The following is a 19,698-nucleotide window of genomic DNA, read 5'->3' on the forward strand; positions in this document are numbered from 1 at the left end:
ATTATGCTTTTATTGCGTCCCGTTTGCAGTCTGCTGATTTGCAGGCTAAGCTCCTCGGACCTTCTGGTATTGTAGCTGCTGGCCCTGAATTTGATGATGCCGCGCGGGGTTTCACTGCGACTACAGGCTCTGGTATCTTAGGTAACCCTGGTGAAATTGATGCCCCCAAACTTATGAAGAAATTGGCAGACATTTATTTCGCAACGGTTACTACTACCTCAGAGTCTGTTTTCTCTTTGACACCACGCCAGCTTGTTTTGTGGCAGTCTCAGCAGGGTTTCCACTCCTCTGATTGGTTGCGTGCGGTTCCTATCTCGGGGTTGGGTCAGACTATGAACGAGAGGGCTTACCGTAGTGTGCTTGGGTATCGTCCTGGTGTTCCGTTATTCACGGTATCTAGGCTCTGTCCTGCTTGCTCTCGGGTTTTTACTGATGATGTTTTTGGGGACCACACTGTTTCTTGTACTGGTACTGTGGGCGTTAAACATCAGCATAACCTCGTCCGTGACTCTCTTTTCGACATCTGCTATAGATCTGGTATTTCTGCGGGAAAGGAGGTTGATATCGGTTTAGTTGACGGGCATGGTGGTTCTCTTCGTCCTGCGGATTTGCTGCTTTATTCTTGGGACAGAGGGCATGATTTGTGCGTTGACTTTACAGGGTCTTCTCCTTTGACTCAGACTGGGATGACGGATTTTGTGCCTGGCCGGATTGTTGCTGATGCTGCTCAGCGCAAGTGTGCTAAGTACGGGGATTTGTGCGCAGCAACGGGTTATGGTTTCCTTCCCTTCTCTTTCTCATCACTTGGGGAGCTGGGTTCGGTTGCTGTTGCCTTGCTCAAGCGGATCCAGAAATTCTCGTTATCTCAGGATGCGGGGGCTCGGGTAGCCGCTTACATTTTTTTTTTTTTGATAAAATGTAAGAGTATATTATCAAAAAGAGAAGTAGCCATACATTTTGAGAAAGGACTAGCCACTAACAGGCCACCTCCTAACTCAATAAACAAATTCAAGCCCATACATTTAAGCCCACACCAGAAGCACCGCACTTACATCAAAAGGATCCAAATAGGGGAAAACAAAACGAGATACAACAACAAATCCCTAATTTAGACAACGAAACCCAAGTAATCTTCATCTTCTTCGTTCCCAATCCCTCCATTGTCCTTGATCAGATTCACTCATCTTCCATTCAAGTCCAATAATCCTTAAATCCAATTTTTGTCTCCGTCTTTCACTGGGAAACTGATCATATTTCGGAATCTCCTCTTCATTTCTGTAATAAGCTGTCTAGCAACAATTTCGGGTCGAAGGATTTGCATCTCCACCCTGCTACGATTTTGTTGGAGCCATATACTGTAGATGCAGGCATTCAAAACCGAATTTAACAAGCCCCTTTTGAGTTTGGATCCCCTCCGAGAATTCCTCCAATCCTGCAGATCTTGGTAAGGTAATCGTATTCCCATCCACTTTTCAACTTCATAAATTACTCTTCTGCTGTACTGGCATTGAAAAAAATAAGTGTTCGTTATCTTCTCTGCCCCGGTCACAAATGCAGCAATCGAAATCAGGACTGACCCCTATCTTGTGTAATTTGTCCTTTGTGTTGAGACCATTATGTAGATGTATCCAGACTAGAAAACTATGTTTAGGGATGGACCATCTGTTCCATACCTGTGAAACCCAGAGAACCTCAGGCTTTTTCACACGAATAAACTCATACCCTTTTGCAATAGTGTATTCTTGCCCCTTCTGACTGGTCCAGATCTGTTGATTATAAGCTTCAGTGTAGATATTTTTGGTTTGGCAAATCTTCCTCCAACTCCAGCTTGAGTTAGAAGGAGGGGAGTAAGTCTGCCAATTTTGGCCTTTTAAGTAAGTGTGGCTTACCCATTTGACCCAGAGATGGTCAGATTTGGATGCTATCCACCATACTAATTTCCCCACTGCCGCTTTATTCCACAGAATATCATTTTTGAGTCCAAGACCACCCTCCTTTTTTGGATGGCAGATTTTGTCCCAAGAGACAAGGGGTGTTCTGAGAAAGTCCACACCCCCATCCCAGAGGAAATGTCTGCAAATTGCTTCCATTTTTGTCATGACTCCAGTAGGCAAAATAAACATTGAGGCCCAGTAGTTGTGGAGAGTCTTAAAAACTGATTGTACTAGTACGAGCCTCCCTGCATAGGATAGTTTCCTAGCCCCCACACCCCTTATCTTACTCAAAAGTTTATCAATGAGGGGGGCACAGTCCTGAGCATTTAGCCTTGTAGTTTTTATAGGGACCCCTAGGTATTTAAACGGAAGGGTACCTTGAACAAGACCTGAAACTTTGAGGATATCATTCTTTAGCTCTTCTGGCACCCCATTAAAATAAGCATTGGATTTCCCTTTACTCATGTTTAAACCAGAGCTCTTTGAAAAGGTAGAGAAAGTTCTGAGAATAATCATGATTGATTGAGCATCTCCTTTACAAAAAAGCAATAAGTCATCAGCAAACATAAGATGAGTGAGCTTAAGGGGTTTGCACAGAGGATGGTATTTACAACTTGATCCCTCAGTAGTGTATGCCAGCAGCCTAGAGAGGTATTCCATGCATATAGTGAAAAGAAAAGGGGATAGGGGGTCACCTTGTCTCAATCCTCTCTGCCCCTTGAAAAAGCCAAAAACATTACCATTTAGGTTGATTGAGTAAGTAGCAGTTGTGACACATTGCATGATCCACTCTCTAAATTGATCTGGAAACTTTAAGGCTTGGAGCATGTCATCCAAGAATGCCCATTCTATAGTGTCATAAGCTTTTTGTAGATCCATCTTGAATAAACATCTAGGAGAAACTGCCTTTCTTTCATATAGTCTCACAAGATCTTGGCAAATCAAAATATTCTCCATTATGCTTCTTTCTTTAATGAAACCCCCTTGATTTGGAGATATTAAATCTGGTAGAACCTTAGCCAATCTGGAACAAAGTCTTGGAAATGCATTTATAGATCACATTGCAACAGGCAATGGGTCTATATTGTAAGACATTGGCAGGTCTATCAACTTTAGGAATCAAAGTAACCAAGGTTGCATTCAGCTGCTTTGATAAACACCCTGACTGGAAGAAGTCCATGACAGCCTCCACAACATCAAGCCCTATTATGTCCCATGAATCTTTAAAAAACTTGCTTGAGTAACCATCTGGACCTGGAGCTTTATCATTAGGAATCTAAAAAAAAATGTCTTTGACTTCCTCAGGAGTGCAAGGGGACAATAACATATGAGAGTGCTGACTTGTGCAAGTCTTTCCCTTTCTCACAATGCCCACCTTAACTTTTTTTGTATTGCTCTTGGTGCCAAGAAGCATCTGATAGTAATCAAGGAAAGCCTGTTGGATGCCTGATTCGTCTTTATGTACAACCCCTTTATGATCAGCTATGTGATGAATAAAATTCTTGTTTCTCCTAGCTTTGATAAGACTATGGAAATAGCTTGAATTTGAATCTCCTTCTTTGAGCCAGTGAGCCTTTGCTTTTTGCTTGAGAAACTCCATCCTAGCTAAGTATAATCCCTGATACTCCTTGTGGGCCTCAGCCGCTTACATTTATACTAGACTTAACTTTGCTGTTGCTAAGGGTGTGGTAGCCCAGATTGTTTCTTGGCTCCCCCACCAATTTCATGTAAATTTTTATTTTTCTTTTTTTTTGGTGAAATGTGAATCTTCTCATTAAAACTTTTGACAATTAAGTACATACACCAACTATAACATTTTCCATCACAACATTACATAATTTAGCACAAAATGACATTCTTTACCCATACTATATCCCTACTAGGAACCTTTTCCATTTGTAGCATATGTAATCTTCCACGAAGAGTAGCATGGATACGCTCTCTAACAGCTTCAGGCCGAGCAACCCAATCACCTAATCTGCATTTGTTGCGGCCCTCCCAAATATAGTACACCAGACTAGCAATAGCAGCTAATATGATCTTCTTACGCAGCAAGGATTTTTCTCTCCATTTCAGACTGTTTGCAATGATATCCACAGTCCAGTAGAAACCAAGCCAGGTCTGCAACAGATGTAAGCATCTCAGACTGAAAGGACATTCAAAGAACAGGTGCAGTGAAGTCTCCTGCATATTCCCACACAGGAAGCAAATACCATCATTGATCACTCCAAACTTTGCCAACCTATCTTTGGTAAGGAGCCTACCTTGAATGAATAGCCAATTAATGAAATTCACCTTAGGTAGAGCCAACCTATTCCAAACATAAGGTTTCCAATGAACAGTCACCTGAGAACCAGAGAGCCATTTATAAACCAGGGAAGTAGAGTAGGGGACCTGCAACCACTGAGCAAAACCAGGAGCAAGGAGATCCTTAACTTTGCACAGTTGCCTCCAAGTCCAACTAGACTGTAAAGAGGGTGAATACTGCCACCAATCATGTTGTTTAATATAAAGGTGGTGTACCCATCTTACCCATAAACTATCTTTCTTATTTGAAACCCACCAGATGTATTTCCCAAGGGTAGCTATGTTCCAATGATAACAATTTATAATCCCAAGCCCACCCTGATCTTTAGGCAGACAGCACTTGTGCCAAGCAACTGCAGGCACCTTATGATGCTCATCAGAACCAGACCACAAGTATGCTCTGCAGATGCTCTCAACTTTATGAATAATGGCTTTAGGAAGAAGGAAAACTCTAGACCAATAACTATGAATCTGTGTCAAAACAGACTTAACCAAAATAAGCCTGCCTGCATAGCTCAAATGTTTTGCCCCCATCCTCTGATTCTAGCCACCAATTTCTCAACCAATATGTTACAGTCAACCTTAGTCAACCTCTTATGTGAAATATTGATTCCCAGGTATTTAAAAGGGAGGCAACCCTTCTTAAAACCAGAGATGTTCAGTATATTGTCCTCAGCTACACCATGAGTACCATTCATATATATATATATCAGACTTATCTTTATTGATATGCAATCCAGATGCATTAGAGAAGGTAGTAAGAGCCCTCATTATCACAGTGACAGAATCAGAGTCACCTCTACAGAAAATAAGAAGATCATCAGCAAAGGCCAGATGACACAACTTCAAAGCTTTACACATAGGATGAAATCTGAAGTTCTGAGTGATAGTAACCAGATTAAGGATTCTTGTGAAGTACTCCAAACATAAAGTGAAGAGGAAAGGGGAGATAGGATCTCCTTGCCTCAAGCCTCTCTTACCTTTAAAGTATCCAAATTGATTGCCATTAAGAGAAAGAGTATATGAAGGGGTAGAAACACATTGCATAATCCACCCTATCATTCTCCTAGGAAATTTCAGGGCATAAAGCATATCCTCCACAAAAGCCCACTCAATAGAGTCATAAGCCTTCCTCAAGTCAATCTTCATCATCACTCTAGGAGAACATGTTCTCCTATTGTAAAGCCTTACAAGGTCTTAGCAAATAAGGATATTATCCACAATATTCCTATTTTTTAAGAAGGCACTTTGGTTCAGACTAATGATATCAGCAAGCACATCATTCAGTCTACCATAAATAATTTTTGAGATACACTTATAAACCACATTACAGCATGCTATGGGTCTGAAATCCATAACTGAAATAGGTATCTCCTTCTTGGGGACAAGAGTGATCATAGTAGAGTTAAGTTGTTGCAGTAACTGATCATGAGAGAAAAACTCCTACACAGCCCCCATAACATCATCACCAATGATATCAAAAGCATCCTTGAAGAAGCTAGAGGAATATCCATCAGGTCCTGGGGCTTTCTCATTAGGAATAGAGAAGAGAGCAACTCTGACCTCTTCCTTAGTAACCTCAGCTACCATAGAAACAGACTGAATATCAGAGACACATTTCCCCCTCCTAACCACTCCACAGTTAACCCTGGTTACACTTTCAGAACTTACAAGGAGCTTCTGGTAATACTCAATGAAAGCCATTTCAATGGAGCCATTATCAGAGCAAGGATTACCATTCATATCCAAAATTTTAAGAACCTTGTTCTGAGCTCTCCTGGCTTTAATTGAGCTATGGAAATAGTGAGTGTTTTCATCATTACAAGTCATCCAAGCCACCTTTGCTTTCTGGCCTAGGAAAGAAAGTTTGGCATCCTGAAGTTGCTTAAAAGATTGAGCAGCAGCTCTCTCTTCCATTTGCAGCAGGGAATTATGGGGATCCAAATGAAGCTGGGATTGTTTCTCCTCAAGCACTAGACGAGCCACTTCAGTAGTATTTATAATATCACCAAAACCTTTTCTATTAAGTTTCTTCAGAGGACCCTTAAGCATCTTAAGTTTCTTTGCCACCTGAAACATAAGACACCCTCTGATCTGTTGACTCCATATAATCATGAAATATTTAAAAGAGGACTTGTACTTTTCAGCTTCCTCCCAAAGACTAATAATACTAGGGCTGTGATCAAACAAACCCTCAGGTAGGAAATTAACAGTACCAGCTGGACCATGCAAAATCCACTGATCATTAGCCAATACACGATCAATCCTACTGAAGACCCTAGCATCCCCATCCTGTTTGTTGTTCCAGGTATAGTAAGCCCCTTGAACAACCAGGTCATACAAACCACAATGATCAACACACCCTTGAAACTCCTTAGTCTCAGCATCAGTAACCTTAGCTCCTATCCTCTCATTATAATAGAGCACATTATTGAAATCACCCATAACTAACCACGGACCATGAACTGAGGCATCCAGGGAATTAAGAGAAGACCACAGACTACTCCTATCAATATCCTTATTACTACCATAAATCATGGAACAGGTCCAGCTGAAGCCATTCTGAAGATATGTGACCTGCAAATGCATAAGTTGCCATTCTTTACTTATAACATTCACAGTAAAAAGGGAGGGATCCCACAAAATCCAAATCCTGCCACCCTCAATGACATCATTATTCACAAGAAACTTCCATTTAGTACCCAATCCATCTTGCACTTTATTCATATTACTACTTTTTACTCTAGTCTCAATAAGTCCAAAGAAACCTACATTATTCATATGAAGGAGTCTCCTAACATCTCCTTGCTTATTCCTTTTATTGATACCTCAGACATTCCAAAACCCAATACTAACCATTGAAATGAAGTGTTGTTTTACCCTTGCTAAGGCTGTTCAAGAGGTTCCTTCTAATGGAAAAACTGAGAACATCCATAAAATAAGGACCACTCTGAACACCTCCCTCTCCCCTCTTTGCAACCTTATGAAGAACACCAGCTGCAGGTGTAACAGTGTTTGTCATGGACCCCTGAAATGGCATAGGAGTAACCACAGAGGTAGGGTTCAACACTGGTAAGACTTCCTCAGTCGCCCCTTGCTTAGGGATAACTGGCTTTGCCACCATAGGAGCCACAAACTTGGGTTTCCAACCATATGCACCTTCTTAGGAGCAGGCTTAGAGGGTTTCTTCTTACAGGAACCTGTTTCATGGCCAATTCCATGACATGTAGCACAAACAGCAGGCTTCCACTCATAATGCACCTTCTGAGATCTGAGCACACCATTCTCATCAAGGAATTCAATAACATCAGGCAGGGGTTGGCCAACCTGTACTTCCACCATGTACCTGGCATACTCCAGGAATTCACGCTCCTTAGTAGCCCGGTCACACTGAACAGGTGAACCAACCAACCCTGCAAGTTTTGGTAAAGCATTTCCCCAGTATTTAAAACTTAGGTTGTAAAACCTAATCCATATATGAACTGATTTAGGTTTTTCCTTCTCCAATTTAGAATCAGGAGTCCAATCCTTCACAATAAAAGGCTTACTGTCAAAGAATAGGAGTCCAGATTGAAGCGCTTTGATTTTATCCTCACTGTTCTTAAATCGAACCAAGCAGACACCATTAGGTTGAAAAGCAACCTTATCAATTGTTAAATTCTTCCAAATACGTCTAACATAACCTCCTAAGACATTGCTAGGCGGATTTGAACCCAAGACATAGCAGAAAATCGAAGTAGACCAAAAATCAAGCTCATTCTGCACATCTTCAACAGACAGTTGCAATATCGGAGTCTTACCAGCTGAAGGAGAAGACACTCGGTGGCGATGACGTCCAACCTCTTGCCATTCTTCATCATCTGTTGATTTATCCTCCAAAATCACAGTCAGTTCCTTCGCAAGATTAAAAGCACGCAATTCCGCAGCTTTAGAGCTCTCACCATTGCTTACAGACTTCGCAATTTCACTCAATTCTTTATTATTTAGCGTAATAGTACTATTTTTTGATTTATTTGTGTTATTAGTAGATGAATTATTAGTATTTTTTGATCTCACTGGAGTGTTACTAGCAGACGTCGTCCTCCTGCTTCGCGCCATTGCAGAGAAGCTTGAGGAAGAACGGTTTCTCAATTTTTTTATTTTTATTTTTCTTTTAATGAAAGTTGCGCGCATAATAATAATAGAAAAAATAAATAAATAAAATAAATAAAATAATAATAATAATAATAATAATAATAATAATAATAAATTAATAGTAATTCCTATAATAATTAGAATAAGGCAATAGTTTCCTAATTGACATCATGTACTCCCTAAACCTAGACTATATATAAATACATAATAAATCTGAAAAGTAATTCATAAAAGTAGAGGAAGGAGATTCAAAAGACGGAAGAGCAATTAAGCGATAAAGGTAAGACCGTCTTATAGTTTACTGTATCGATTTTATAACTTACATAACTCGTAATTTAGACCGCCTCTAGACTAGCTAAGACCGTCATTATGACCGTGGATCACCAGGGGGTTGACCGGACCTCAGTTTGACCGTCGTTGACCGCCAGGGATGGGTGTTTGACCGACTATAAAAGGGTTGTTGTGGGTGGTTGTTTAACACGTTTTATATAGTTTAAAAACCCTTTTTCAGTCGTGACTGGCCGAGGCTTGGCTAGGGTTGGTACCAGGGTGGTGAGTCGACCTTGGTGGGTGGAATAGGGTGGGCGGAGATGGTGCTCACTGCTGTTGCTGCCGGAAAGTCGTGTTTTTGTTATTCTTTTAAGTGGGTCCTCTTCGACTAGCCGTGACCATGATCGAGGGTAGGATGCCGCATGTGGGACCACCGTGGGTCAGAGGAGACCACGGTGGTGGCCATAGGTGGCTGCTAGTGGTGATAGGAGGTTGAGTTGTTGTTGTGTCGAGAGTGTTGTTGTTGTGTGGGTGTCGAGTATAGAGAACGGTTGTGTGGGGTAGTGTGGTTGTGTCATGGGTGGTTTGTGGTGGTTATAGGACACGGTGGAGGTTGGTGGTAGTCTGTAGTGGCGGTGGTGGTGGTCGTGAATAGGGGTTTAATCGTGAGTTGTATAGGTTGCGTCGGGTTCGGGTTCGTATATTGTGGTATTGTGTTAGGGCGTGGATTGGTGACCACTTGTGGTGGCTAGGAGTGGTGTTTGGACCGTGGCTGGGCTATTGGCAGTGAAGGCCCTCAGTGGTGTTGGTGGCAGGTCATGGTGGTTGTCGGGTTTGGGCTTGGTACACGGGTGAAGGGAGGCCTCGCGGGAGTTGTTTTGGTTGAGGGGATGTGTTTTGGTGTGGTATTAGTCGTGAAGTTGCAAGCATTATTCTATTGTTGTGTTGAATATTGTTAGACGAGTTGGAGACGGGTTTATTTGGGGTTGACACGGGATTGGTGAGGGTTGGTTAAACTTAAGACGGGTTTTAATTAGTAACGTACATAATAATATGATTAATATAACTAGTTTTATAATTAGTTTAATTTATTTATAAAAAGTTAATCGAGTAATTAGTAATTAAATTATAATTATTATATATTTAGGTGACGGTTTTCTGAGGAGCTATTTTATTGGATTGCGTGATTGGAGTGCTTGCTCTCGAGGTAGGATAACTACTCAACTCGCCTTATTGTTTTATTGGATGGTTATTGGATGTGGAAATTATTATTGTGGAGTTATGGATGGTTATCTATTATTGGATGCGTTATTCATGTGGCATGATTATTTATTTGGATGGAAATTGTTAGTGTGGCATATTTACTTATTCATCGGTGGAGTGTTGTGTGGCATATTGTTTATTGGATACCTCAGATTCGGTCTGAGACGAGTTATGGTAATTGTTATTATTACATATCTTTGAGTGGATACCTCAGCCTCGTGTTGAGATAGCTTATTGTTATTGTATTGTTATTGTTATATATCTTTGTGTTGGATACCTCAGTTTATAGTGGGATGGTGGATACCTCAGTTTTGCTCTGGGATGGTGGATACCTTAATGTGATTGGGATGATGGATACCTCAACCTTGTGTTGGGATGGTGGATACCCCGGGCCAGGGATTGGCGGGATGAATGGAAGTTTCGGGTGTTGAGCTCGGTTGTGTGGCTTTTGCATATATTACTGTGTTACGCTTTCATTATACCTTATGCTTGTTGTTAGTTATTCTTCTCAACTTCGTGGTTGACCGTGTATTCGTGAACACCTGTGATGAACCATAACGGGGAGCAGATTTGACAGGTACTAAAGATTAGCTGACTTGGGAGCTATAGGATGCGTGAGGACTTGGCCAGTCTACCTAGAAGTTTAGACCACATAGATTATTTAATCACTTAATTTATTTCCACTGCGAGTTGTATCTTATTTTATATTAAGTGATGCGTGTATTTTATATAAGGTTTTTACCTCATTTTTACACGTATTTCTGTTCTATTTATGTGGCGTATAGCTACAAATGCCCCCGAATAGTCTACTTTGGTTTGTCTTGTGTATATTGCAAGTACGGACCAGAAAGGAGCAAAACCGAGCCTAAACTTGTCCCATCTGCATACATTTTTGGAGAATAAGGAATCGGAGCCCAGAATCCATCACTTAAAGACGCGTGAACTGACCTCGAAAGGTACCAAGGAGTCCATATGTACTAATATAGCTCGATCGTCCAGTTTTGCTACACTATTTGGTCGATCGAATGCTTTATCCATCAAGAATCACTCGATCGACTTGTTTTGCTACTCGATCGAAATGGCTAATATAAGGAGTACTCGATCGAACTCCAGTTTCATTCGATCAAGAGGAATTACAAGATTTGTCCTCGATCGAGTGGTTTCATTTCACTCGATCGAGAGACTTTGCATTCTATGCGTGTTTTTGCCTAATTTCGAGTTGGGCTTTGTAATTAGATATAAGCTAGGTTAGTAGTATGACGACTACTTCTTCTTCTTCTCCTCTGAGACTTCGAGACTCTCTTCTCGCTACTCTTAATACTCTTATCTTCTCTTAGAACCCTAATTTTGATTGGAATCATTTTGTAATTAGTACTTTTACTCTTCTCTTAATCTTAATCCTTTATTGTTCTTCATTGCTTTCTCTTCCTTAATCTATAATTGTTATCATTAAAATTCTTTATTCTTGCTATCATGTTTAATCTTTATTGCTTGTGTATGTTTGTTGTTTCTTCAATGATAATGCATAGCTAATTCCCCCTTGCTAAGACATAGGGGAGCCATGATTTTAAGGCGATTGTAAAATAAGTAATTAGGTTTAATGTGAATTTAATCTATGTTGTTAATCGCTAAATTTAACTGTTCTTGCCTAATTAATTCGACGCAATTAGTTAATAAATTACGGTAAACCTAGACCTAGATCGGAAGATTTGAAAGGGTGAGACCTGTAGCGAACATTAGGGCACTTTAGTGAGGGCGGAAGCTAAGCTATTAGTGTTTTAAGGCGAATTGAGACCAGAAGGAGATATTCATTGTCCCATAGACTACACTTGCATTAACCTGAGACCTTAGATTGCATTACTAGAGAATCATGGTGAACCGACTATCTTAGCTATTTTCACTTTACTTGTTTACTCTCCACTCATTTGCTATCTTTCTCTCTTTCGGCCTTTTTATTTTGGAACAAACAATCAAACGCCCAAAGAACTGGTTACCTCGACAGACTTAGTTAAAGCTGACATTTTCCCATCTCCCTGTGGAGATCGGCCCTACTTACTGCTAGTATATGTTAGTTTATTTAGGTATTTATTTTTGGTACCTGATGACGGTATCAAATTTTGGCGCCGTTGCCGAGGAGGTGGCGTGTTGCTTTTATTAAGTTTGTCTCTCGTCTCAAGGAATTTATTCCTTGAGATTCCTTGAGATTGATCTCATATTTTTGCAAGTTCTTAATTAGTTTTGCAGGAAATCTGTTCTAGAAGAGAACATTGTCGTACCTGTTTTACTGTAAACTCTATCTGCTAGGATGCCGAATATCGCCAGTCATTCGGAGCCTACGGTGGATTCCCTTCCTAAAGGTTTCTTATTACCCACTACTGATTCGGGGACCTTTGGAATCCACCCATCTTATATTCAGCTGGTCGAGAGAAATCTCTTCAGGGGGGTACCTGGAGAGGATCCTTGGAAGCATATAGAGTTCTTTACAGAATATCGCTCCACCATTCCTTTAGCTGCTGAGGTGACACAAGATAGAGTTAAGGGAGTCCTTTTCCCTTTCTCCTTTACTGATGATGCCCGGGAATGGTTGAGAGATTTAGATAGGGAAGCTGTCGGTGTAACTGACTGGAATTCCCTTGCCCTAGCCTTTTACAGACGATATTTCCCACCGCAACGCACTAATGCGTTGAGAGCTCAAATTACTGCATTTGAGCAACTACCTACTGAAGACTTAAACGGGGCTTGGACTAGGTTCAAGAGGCTCGTCCGATCTATACCTCATCATGGCTTTAAGCGTTGGTTCTTGTGTACCCAATTCTACAATGGGTTATATCCGGACCAGAGAGCTATTCTTGATAATGCGGCCAAGGGGAGGTTCCAGAAAAATGTTGAGGATGATCAAGGGTGGCACCTTATTGAAGAAATGGCCATCCACGTTGCCGAATATGGAAATCCCCGAGGAATTAGGCATGTAAATTAATTGATAGTAGCTGAGGTGGAAAGTCCTAGTGGAAGGTTAGGCAGTCCGGAGATTATCCAAACTACGGGAGTGCATGAACAAGTTTGTGCCATAACTGAGCATGAGGTGGTTTGGTTAGATGCGGTACGGAGGGGCATGACCCTATTACTTATATGGCGGATGTAGAGCACGTCCGTGCTTATCAAAAATTCAAGCAAGAAGTGCCATTCTCTAAGCTATATGAAGATTTGACATCAACAAGTACTTCTAGCCTTTCTGAATCAATACCTCAACCGATTGATTCATCTTCTACAAACGGAGAACTCGCCGAATTGAAGTCCGTAGTGCTGAACTTGACACTACAGCTCGGCCAGAGGGCCGACAAAAGTGATAATGCTATAGTAGAACTGCAAGATCAAGTGGCGCGTCTTTCACTCATGCAAGATCAAGCGAATCAATCACCCCCATATGACACGATCAATGCCATTAATCTCCGAAGCGGTCTTACTTATGTTGGACCGAAAATGCCGGAAGACAGAGTTGTGACAACTGATGATACCCCGGATTACGATTTGGAGGAGCTAATTGACGATATCCCTGCTAAATATCATCCTGTAGCTCGATCGAGTGAAATTTCAGTTCGATCGAGTGATTTAGCCTCTCCCAGTACTCGATCGAGTTCAATAGCTACTCGATAGAGAAGTGCCTCATTTGAAGGATTCGATCGAGGAGTAAGTTCCTCTCGATCGAGTAACTTGACAGAAAATGTTGTTCGATCGAGTGATTCTGGGACTCGATCGAAAGATGCTGAAATTGAAGAACTCGATCGAGAGGTGAGCATTCCTCGATCGAGTGATTTTTCTTATAAAACGGTTCGATCGAGTGAGAAATCTGTTCGATCGACCACCAGTACCAGTGGAGCTTCAAATTCAAGATCTAATTCCGCTACCGTGTCACCTTCCGCTGCTGTGGAGGAGTCACGTGCTGATAAAGGTAGGGAGAAGGTCGCGGGCCCACTCATTGCTACCAGGGTTCCCTATCCGGGACGTCTGAAGGATGCTAAGGTTGAGCGACAGTACGGTAAGTTTGTGGACGTGGTCAAGAATCTTCAGGTAACCGTCCCTTTTACCGAACTTATTACCCAGGTACCTACTTACGCTAAATTTATGAAAGACATTGTGACGCGTAAGAGAGAGCTTAGTGAATTTAAGACTGTTGCATTTATGGAAGAGTCTAGTAATTTACTTTTAAATAAAGCTCCACCTAAAATGAAAGACCCGGGTAGTTTCTCTATTACCTGTACTATAGGCAATGAAGTGATAGACAAGGCTCTTTGTGATTTAGGAGCCAGTGTCAGTGTCATGCCCTTTTCTGTCTGCAAGAAGCTTAATATGAGTCACCTTAAAATGACTAACATTACATTATAGATGGTTGATAGATTTGTAAGACGACCCTTGGGTATCTTAGTGGACGTGCCTGTCAAAGTAGGCAAGTTCTTTATACCGGTGGACTTTATTGTTTTAGACATAGCTGTGGATACCCGGACCCCAATTATACTAGGAAGACCATTCTTATGTACAGCTGGGGCCATCATTGATGTTAAATAAGGGCGTTTGACTCTTGCAGTGGGGGATGACGCGATTACTTTCAGTCTGACCAGTACTCTTGCTCGGCCAATAATAGAGGATATATGTTATTCTGTTGATATCGTTGATGAGTCTGTTTATGACTTCTGGTCGGGTTCTTTTAAAAAGGACCCGCTAGAAGCTTTGATGCTTTTGGATGATTGTGCAGATTGTTGGGGTTGGTGTCCTTAACAGTTAGTGCAAGGACTTATAAATCTCTAAAAGGATCAAAGGGCATACTTTTGGTATTATTATCAGTTGATCCACGTTTATCAATAACGGTTGGCTTGCTAGATAAGTTTGACGTTATTGTCATACAGATGGCGGTGATCAACTGGTCCCTAAAAGTCACACCTATAGGATACGTTTGAGAGATGTGACGGTATGAAAATACAGTCATGTAGATGCCAATTTTGACTAACCAGTTAGTCTGAGTTATTTGACTAATAATTAGTCAAAATGTGATGTTGAGATATTTTATTTAATACAGATTAAATAATAATGGCTAAGGCGGATTAAGCAGTTAATTCGTAAAATTAAATATAAGCGATTTATATTTGATTAATGTATATTGGATAAATTAATTATACGATATTGTCTTTGTCGGACACGTATTAATAATTCAACTAACCCGTATTATTAGTTGATGCCTTAATTTCCGATAACCGATGACAGTTTATAATGAAACCGCGTCATATACACTTAGCGAATTATGAACCAGACCACGAGTTAAAGTTAAGAGGAAGTGGAAGCCCACTTCCCCTTGATCCACTCGGTTTGGCCGAGATTAGGAGATCAAAAGAGTCTCTCTTCTCTTGCTTAACCGAATCAATCATTTGGAGAAAATAATTAGGGTTTTGAGAAAGTGCCTCTCAAAATTCGGATCTCTCATCCAACAAAAACTCACAAATCAATCCTCTCAATATTGCAAGGCAATTAGAGGATTCATTCTAGCACAAGGGCATTTCTCGGACAATCTTGGGTGCAACAATTAGGAGGAGATCTACTTTGATCTCTCATTGCCGAATTGCACTAGGACCGGAGGTTATTGCTTAATCTTTATCGTTTCTTTGTTATTTTCGTTTTATGACTATAAATCGCGTATTAAATTTGCGTTATAATCCTATAAAGAAAGGGTTTTATACGGATATTACCCCGCAAGTGGTATCAGAGCGAGGCCACGTAAATTTTCTATGTGTTTTTCATCAAACGAAATGGATCGATTAATTTTTGATGCAAAATTTTCTCTCGGCTGAAATTTTTTTTCCCCTCGGCATTTATTTTTTTTGGCTGCTTTTGCTGCGTTTTTTTTGTGCCTTGGGATCCGTGTCAAGTTTACACGGTGATGTTTGACTTTTGTTTTGTTTTCATTTTTGATCTTTGCATATTGTATTGTAATCGATATTCATTGCAATATGTTAAAGATCGATCAAAATGATTGCATAAAATTTCGTGTGGCAATTTTTTTTGTCTCGGCCAGTTTGTTTTAGAAAACCGTGTGGCCTTCATGAACACGGCCTGTTTTTCTGTTTTTTTTGCATCTTTATGCGTGCCACACAATTTTTGTTAGATCATTCGATCTCTTGTTTTCAATCGTTCTTCACATGTTGTAATTTTAACCGATAATGATTGCAATATGTTGAAGATGTAACAATTGTAGTTTGATTTCTATACGGATTAGATTAAAATTACAATTGTGTTTTATCAAACCGTTTTGTTTTGATCTCTTGTTGCTCACGATTTTGAGCCGTATATTTTTTTTTGGTTTTTTTGATGCTCTCGGTTTTACAGCATATAAAAAAAAAACAAAAAAAAACAAAAAAAAAAAAAATTCTGGTACTGTTCACGTACAGCAGTGCAGAAGAAAAAAAAAAAATTTTGTTTTTTTTCTTTCGGCCTTTATTGCATAATACGGATTTATGCACTCGCTTGATAGTAAAACGGTTCACCCACGCAAAATTAAGTTACTTTAAAACAATTTATAGTAACGGATTATCTCGGATTAAAATTAACTTGACTGAAGCGGTTTTGTCATATAATTTTAATTTTCTTTGGTGGTTTGGATAAATTTAACATAATTACGGAATTATGTCACGAATAAATTTAATTTTTAGTTGATGCATTTTATTTATCGTTCTTATTTAATTTGAATGCTTTTAATTACGTATTTATTTATTTTTGCAAACGGTTGTAACTTAGTGTGGCCTTACTAGAACGTGTTACCGTAATGATGGAACACGGTCTTGGTTGTATTTTGAGATCTCGTATCTCCATTTTTATTTCTTTTAATTACAGTTTTTATTTAGAATGTAAATAGGTTTATATTTGTAAATTTTAAATTGTAATTTTTGAGAAGACCAAAGATGGAGACCGGATGCTCACTCCCGCTACATGGATCAAGATGGAACTTCAAGACAAGCTTCTCGGGTCCAACGGTGGATTCCAAAGTTGTTTTATGTTCTTTTTATTAGGATAGGCCACACTAGGAATTTTATTTACGTATTGCATTCTTTTATTTATTTTTCGTAACGATAATATGCATCATATTCCGCCTAAAAACCAAACCACCTAATTATTGCATGAAAACTGACACATATAGAGGTCACGAGTTAGTTTTCTTTGACATTCTCATGTCACACGTTTTTTTTAAGCCATCACCCAAATTAATTCATTCACGCAGACGCTAGTTATTCGTTCACTTAATATGAATTATAATTTAGTTGATGGGATCTTCCTCGTATAAACAAAAATTGAGAACGGTCTTTATAGGTCAAACTCCAATGAGTCCCTTCTTCGTCGGTAGGCATAATATGACCCCTTCTACGTCGGGTAAGTTGGAACCGATTGACCTATTTTATCTCAACACTATGGTCACTCGTACGATCCTGTGACTGTGGTGGACTATAGATAGGATTTACGGAAATCTATCGACCAAGAGTTCTTACGGAAGAATTAGCTAAACAGTTGGCTTATCAATTTACAGAAATTGAGTCTTGGGATCACTTGTATCATTCTTGAGGGAGATCAATTATGCAAGTGCGAGAGTCTACGCGTTAAAATGAATTTTAAAATAGACTTAAATCACCTCGATGAGTTGCTTATTTCGTTCTTGTTTTTCTTTCTTTTTCAGTGTAGATCACGAACTTTTAAACTGCTAATAACAAATGGCTGGTTCTACGATAACCCAATGCCAAGTGCCACATTGGACCGTGAGTCCACGGCGGATCTTCATGAATCGGATGAATCGGTCTACTCGGCGAAGAATGATGGATCAAACTTCGCGGATTGGGAGGCGGCATTACGGAATCTTGCGCCGGCTGCCGACGGAAGCTCAAATATCTATTAGAGCCCATCCCGGCAAACCCAGGTCCCGCGGCTAGAGCTGCTGAAATCACCAAGTTTAATGATTTTTGCAATGGAACCCAATTTGCAGAAACGCTTCATAGCCCATGGTGCAAACAAGATTTTCACCACGCTCACCAAGGAATTCTCGAAAGCACCGAGAATCGTGACCTATGAGCATACCACTCGCTTCTTTGATGCGAGACTCCAGAAGGGCCAACCGGTTAGCCCACACATTCTCAGCATGATTGAGAATGTCGAGAAGCTGGAGACCTTTAATTGTAAGATCAGCGAGAACATTGTGATCGACCGCATGCTTCATTCACTCCACGATGGTTTTGCGCTCTTTAGAGCGAATTACTATATGAATGATTTGAAGAAAACTCCCCATGAACTGCACTCCCTTCTCGTACAGACCGAGAAGGACATGAAGTTCAGTGGGAGCTTGAAACAGGATGTTCTCGTTGTGACAAACAAGGGGAAAGGTAAGGGCAAAGCTCAGGCAAACCTAGCAGTAGGTAAAGCGAAGTTTAAGAAGTCGGGTTCAGGTAAGAGTGGTCCTGGTGAGTCGAGCAACTCATCAGGTGTGACAAAGAGCAAGGATGGTAACATGGAGTGTCACCATTGCCACAAGACTGGGCATTGGAGGCGTACATGTCCCGTATACCATGAGGACATAAAGGCAGGTCGTGTTAAACCTGTTGGTATGTTTTCTTCCTCTTCTACTTTTATTCATATGATTGAGATTAACCACGCAAGTTACGGAACTTGGGTACTAGATACTGGTTGTGGTTCTCATCTGTGTAATCATGTGCAGGGGCTCCGAAACATCGAACCCCTCGTAAAGGGTGAGGTGGACCTGCGTGTCGGGAATGGAGCACGAGTGGCTGTCGTCTCGAGGGGGACATATGTGATCCAGCTTCCTAGCGGATTTGAGTTGTCATTATATGACTGCTATTATTTACCTAGTCTTTCGAAAAACATTATTTCAGTTTATGCACTTGACAAACTTGGTTTTTCATTTGTAATAGAGAATAATTCTTGCATTTTCTCATTACACAATATGATTTATGGCAAGGCAGTCTCCATGAATGGAATTTATGTTTTAGATCAGACCACCGAAATATTACACGTAATGAATAAAAAGTTAAAGGTTGGTGACAAAGATCAAACGTATCTATGGCACTGCCGTATGGGACACATTAATGAGAAACGCGTAAAACAGCTCATTAAAAATGGAGCTATCTCGGCCTTTGATTTTCAATCATTTGGCACGTGTGAATCACGTCTCATCGGTAAGATGACTCGGATTTCCTTCAAAGGTGTTGGAATGCGCGGCTGGCGACCTATTAGGACTCATACACACGGATGTATGTGGACCTATGTCAATCACCGCACGAGAAGGCTATAGGTATTTCATCACTTTCACGGACGATTTAAGTAGATATGGCTATGTCTACTTAATGAAGCACAAAAGTGAATCCTTTGAGAAATTCAAGGAATACCGAAAGGGTACGAGAACCTCTTGGGTAGAAAGATTAAAACACTACGTTCGGATCGTGGTGGCGAGTATCTTTCTCACGAGTTTGATCAACACCTTAAAGACGGTGGGATTGCCCTACGAGTTAACTCCACGGAACACCTCGGTTGAACGGTGTGTCCGAACGGAGAAATCGAACACTTCTTGATATGGTTCGATCCATGATGAGTCACACGGTATTACCTGATTCATTATGGGGTTATGCTCTTATGTCAGCCGCTCTAATACTTAACCGAAGTCCGTCTAAAGCTGTTGACAAGACTCCATATGAACTATGGAAGGAACGGTCCCTAACTTGTCCTTTATACGGGTTTGGGGCTGCGAGGC

The 19,698-nt window shown here is 40.5% G+C and overlaps 2 protein-coding genes across 2 annotated transcripts; both read right to left on the bottom strand.

Annotated features, from left to right (window-relative positions):
• Window positions 1–3,773: 3,773 nt before the first annotated feature.
• LOC141595620 (uncharacterized) lies at window positions 3,774–4,775 on the bottom strand. The gene has a single exon (XM_074415584.1). The coding sequence runs from the start codon at window positions 4,773–4,775 to the stop codon at window positions 3,774–3,776; it is 1,002 nt and encodes a 333-aa protein (XP_074271685.1).
• Window positions 4,776–5,684: 909 nt separating this feature from the next.
• On the bottom strand, window positions 5,685–8,339 carry LOC141595621 (uncharacterized). Its single transcript, XM_074415585.1, has 3 exons — window positions 7,401–8,339; window positions 7,098–7,269; window positions 5,685–7,009 (listed from the first exon to the last, which is right to left on the bottom strand). The coding sequence occupies exons 1-3, from the start codon at window positions 8,337–8,339 to the stop codon at window positions 5,685–5,687; spliced, it is 2,436 nt and encodes an 811-aa protein (XP_074271686.1).
• Between the last annotated feature and the right edge of the window lie 11,359 nt (window positions 8,340–19,698).

This window comes from Silene latifolia, chromosome 8 (assembly GCF_048544455.1).
Source record: "Silene latifolia isolate original U9 population chromosome 8, ASM4854445v1, whole genome shotgun sequence".
Classification (NCBI taxonomy): domain Eukaryota; kingdom Viridiplantae; phylum Streptophyta; class Magnoliopsida; order Caryophyllales; family Caryophyllaceae; genus Silene; species Silene latifolia.

Coding starts and splice junctions, on each gene's coding strand:
- LOC141595620 (XM_074415584.1), bottom strand. CDS start 4,775: ATGGGGGCAAAACATTTGAGCTATGCAGGCAGGCTTATTTTGGTTAAG.
- LOC141595621 (XM_074415585.1), bottom strand. CDS start 8,339: ATGGCGCGAAGCAGGAGGACGACGTCTGCTAGTAACACTCCAGTGAGA. Junction 7,270..7,400: donor CTAAGCCTGCTCCTAAGAAG/GTGCATATGGTT, acceptor ATGCCATTTCAG/GGGTCCATGACAAACACTGT. Junction 7,010..7,097: donor AACAACACTTCATTTCAATG/GTTAGTATTGGG, acceptor TGAATAATGTAG/GTTTCTTTGGACTTATTGAG.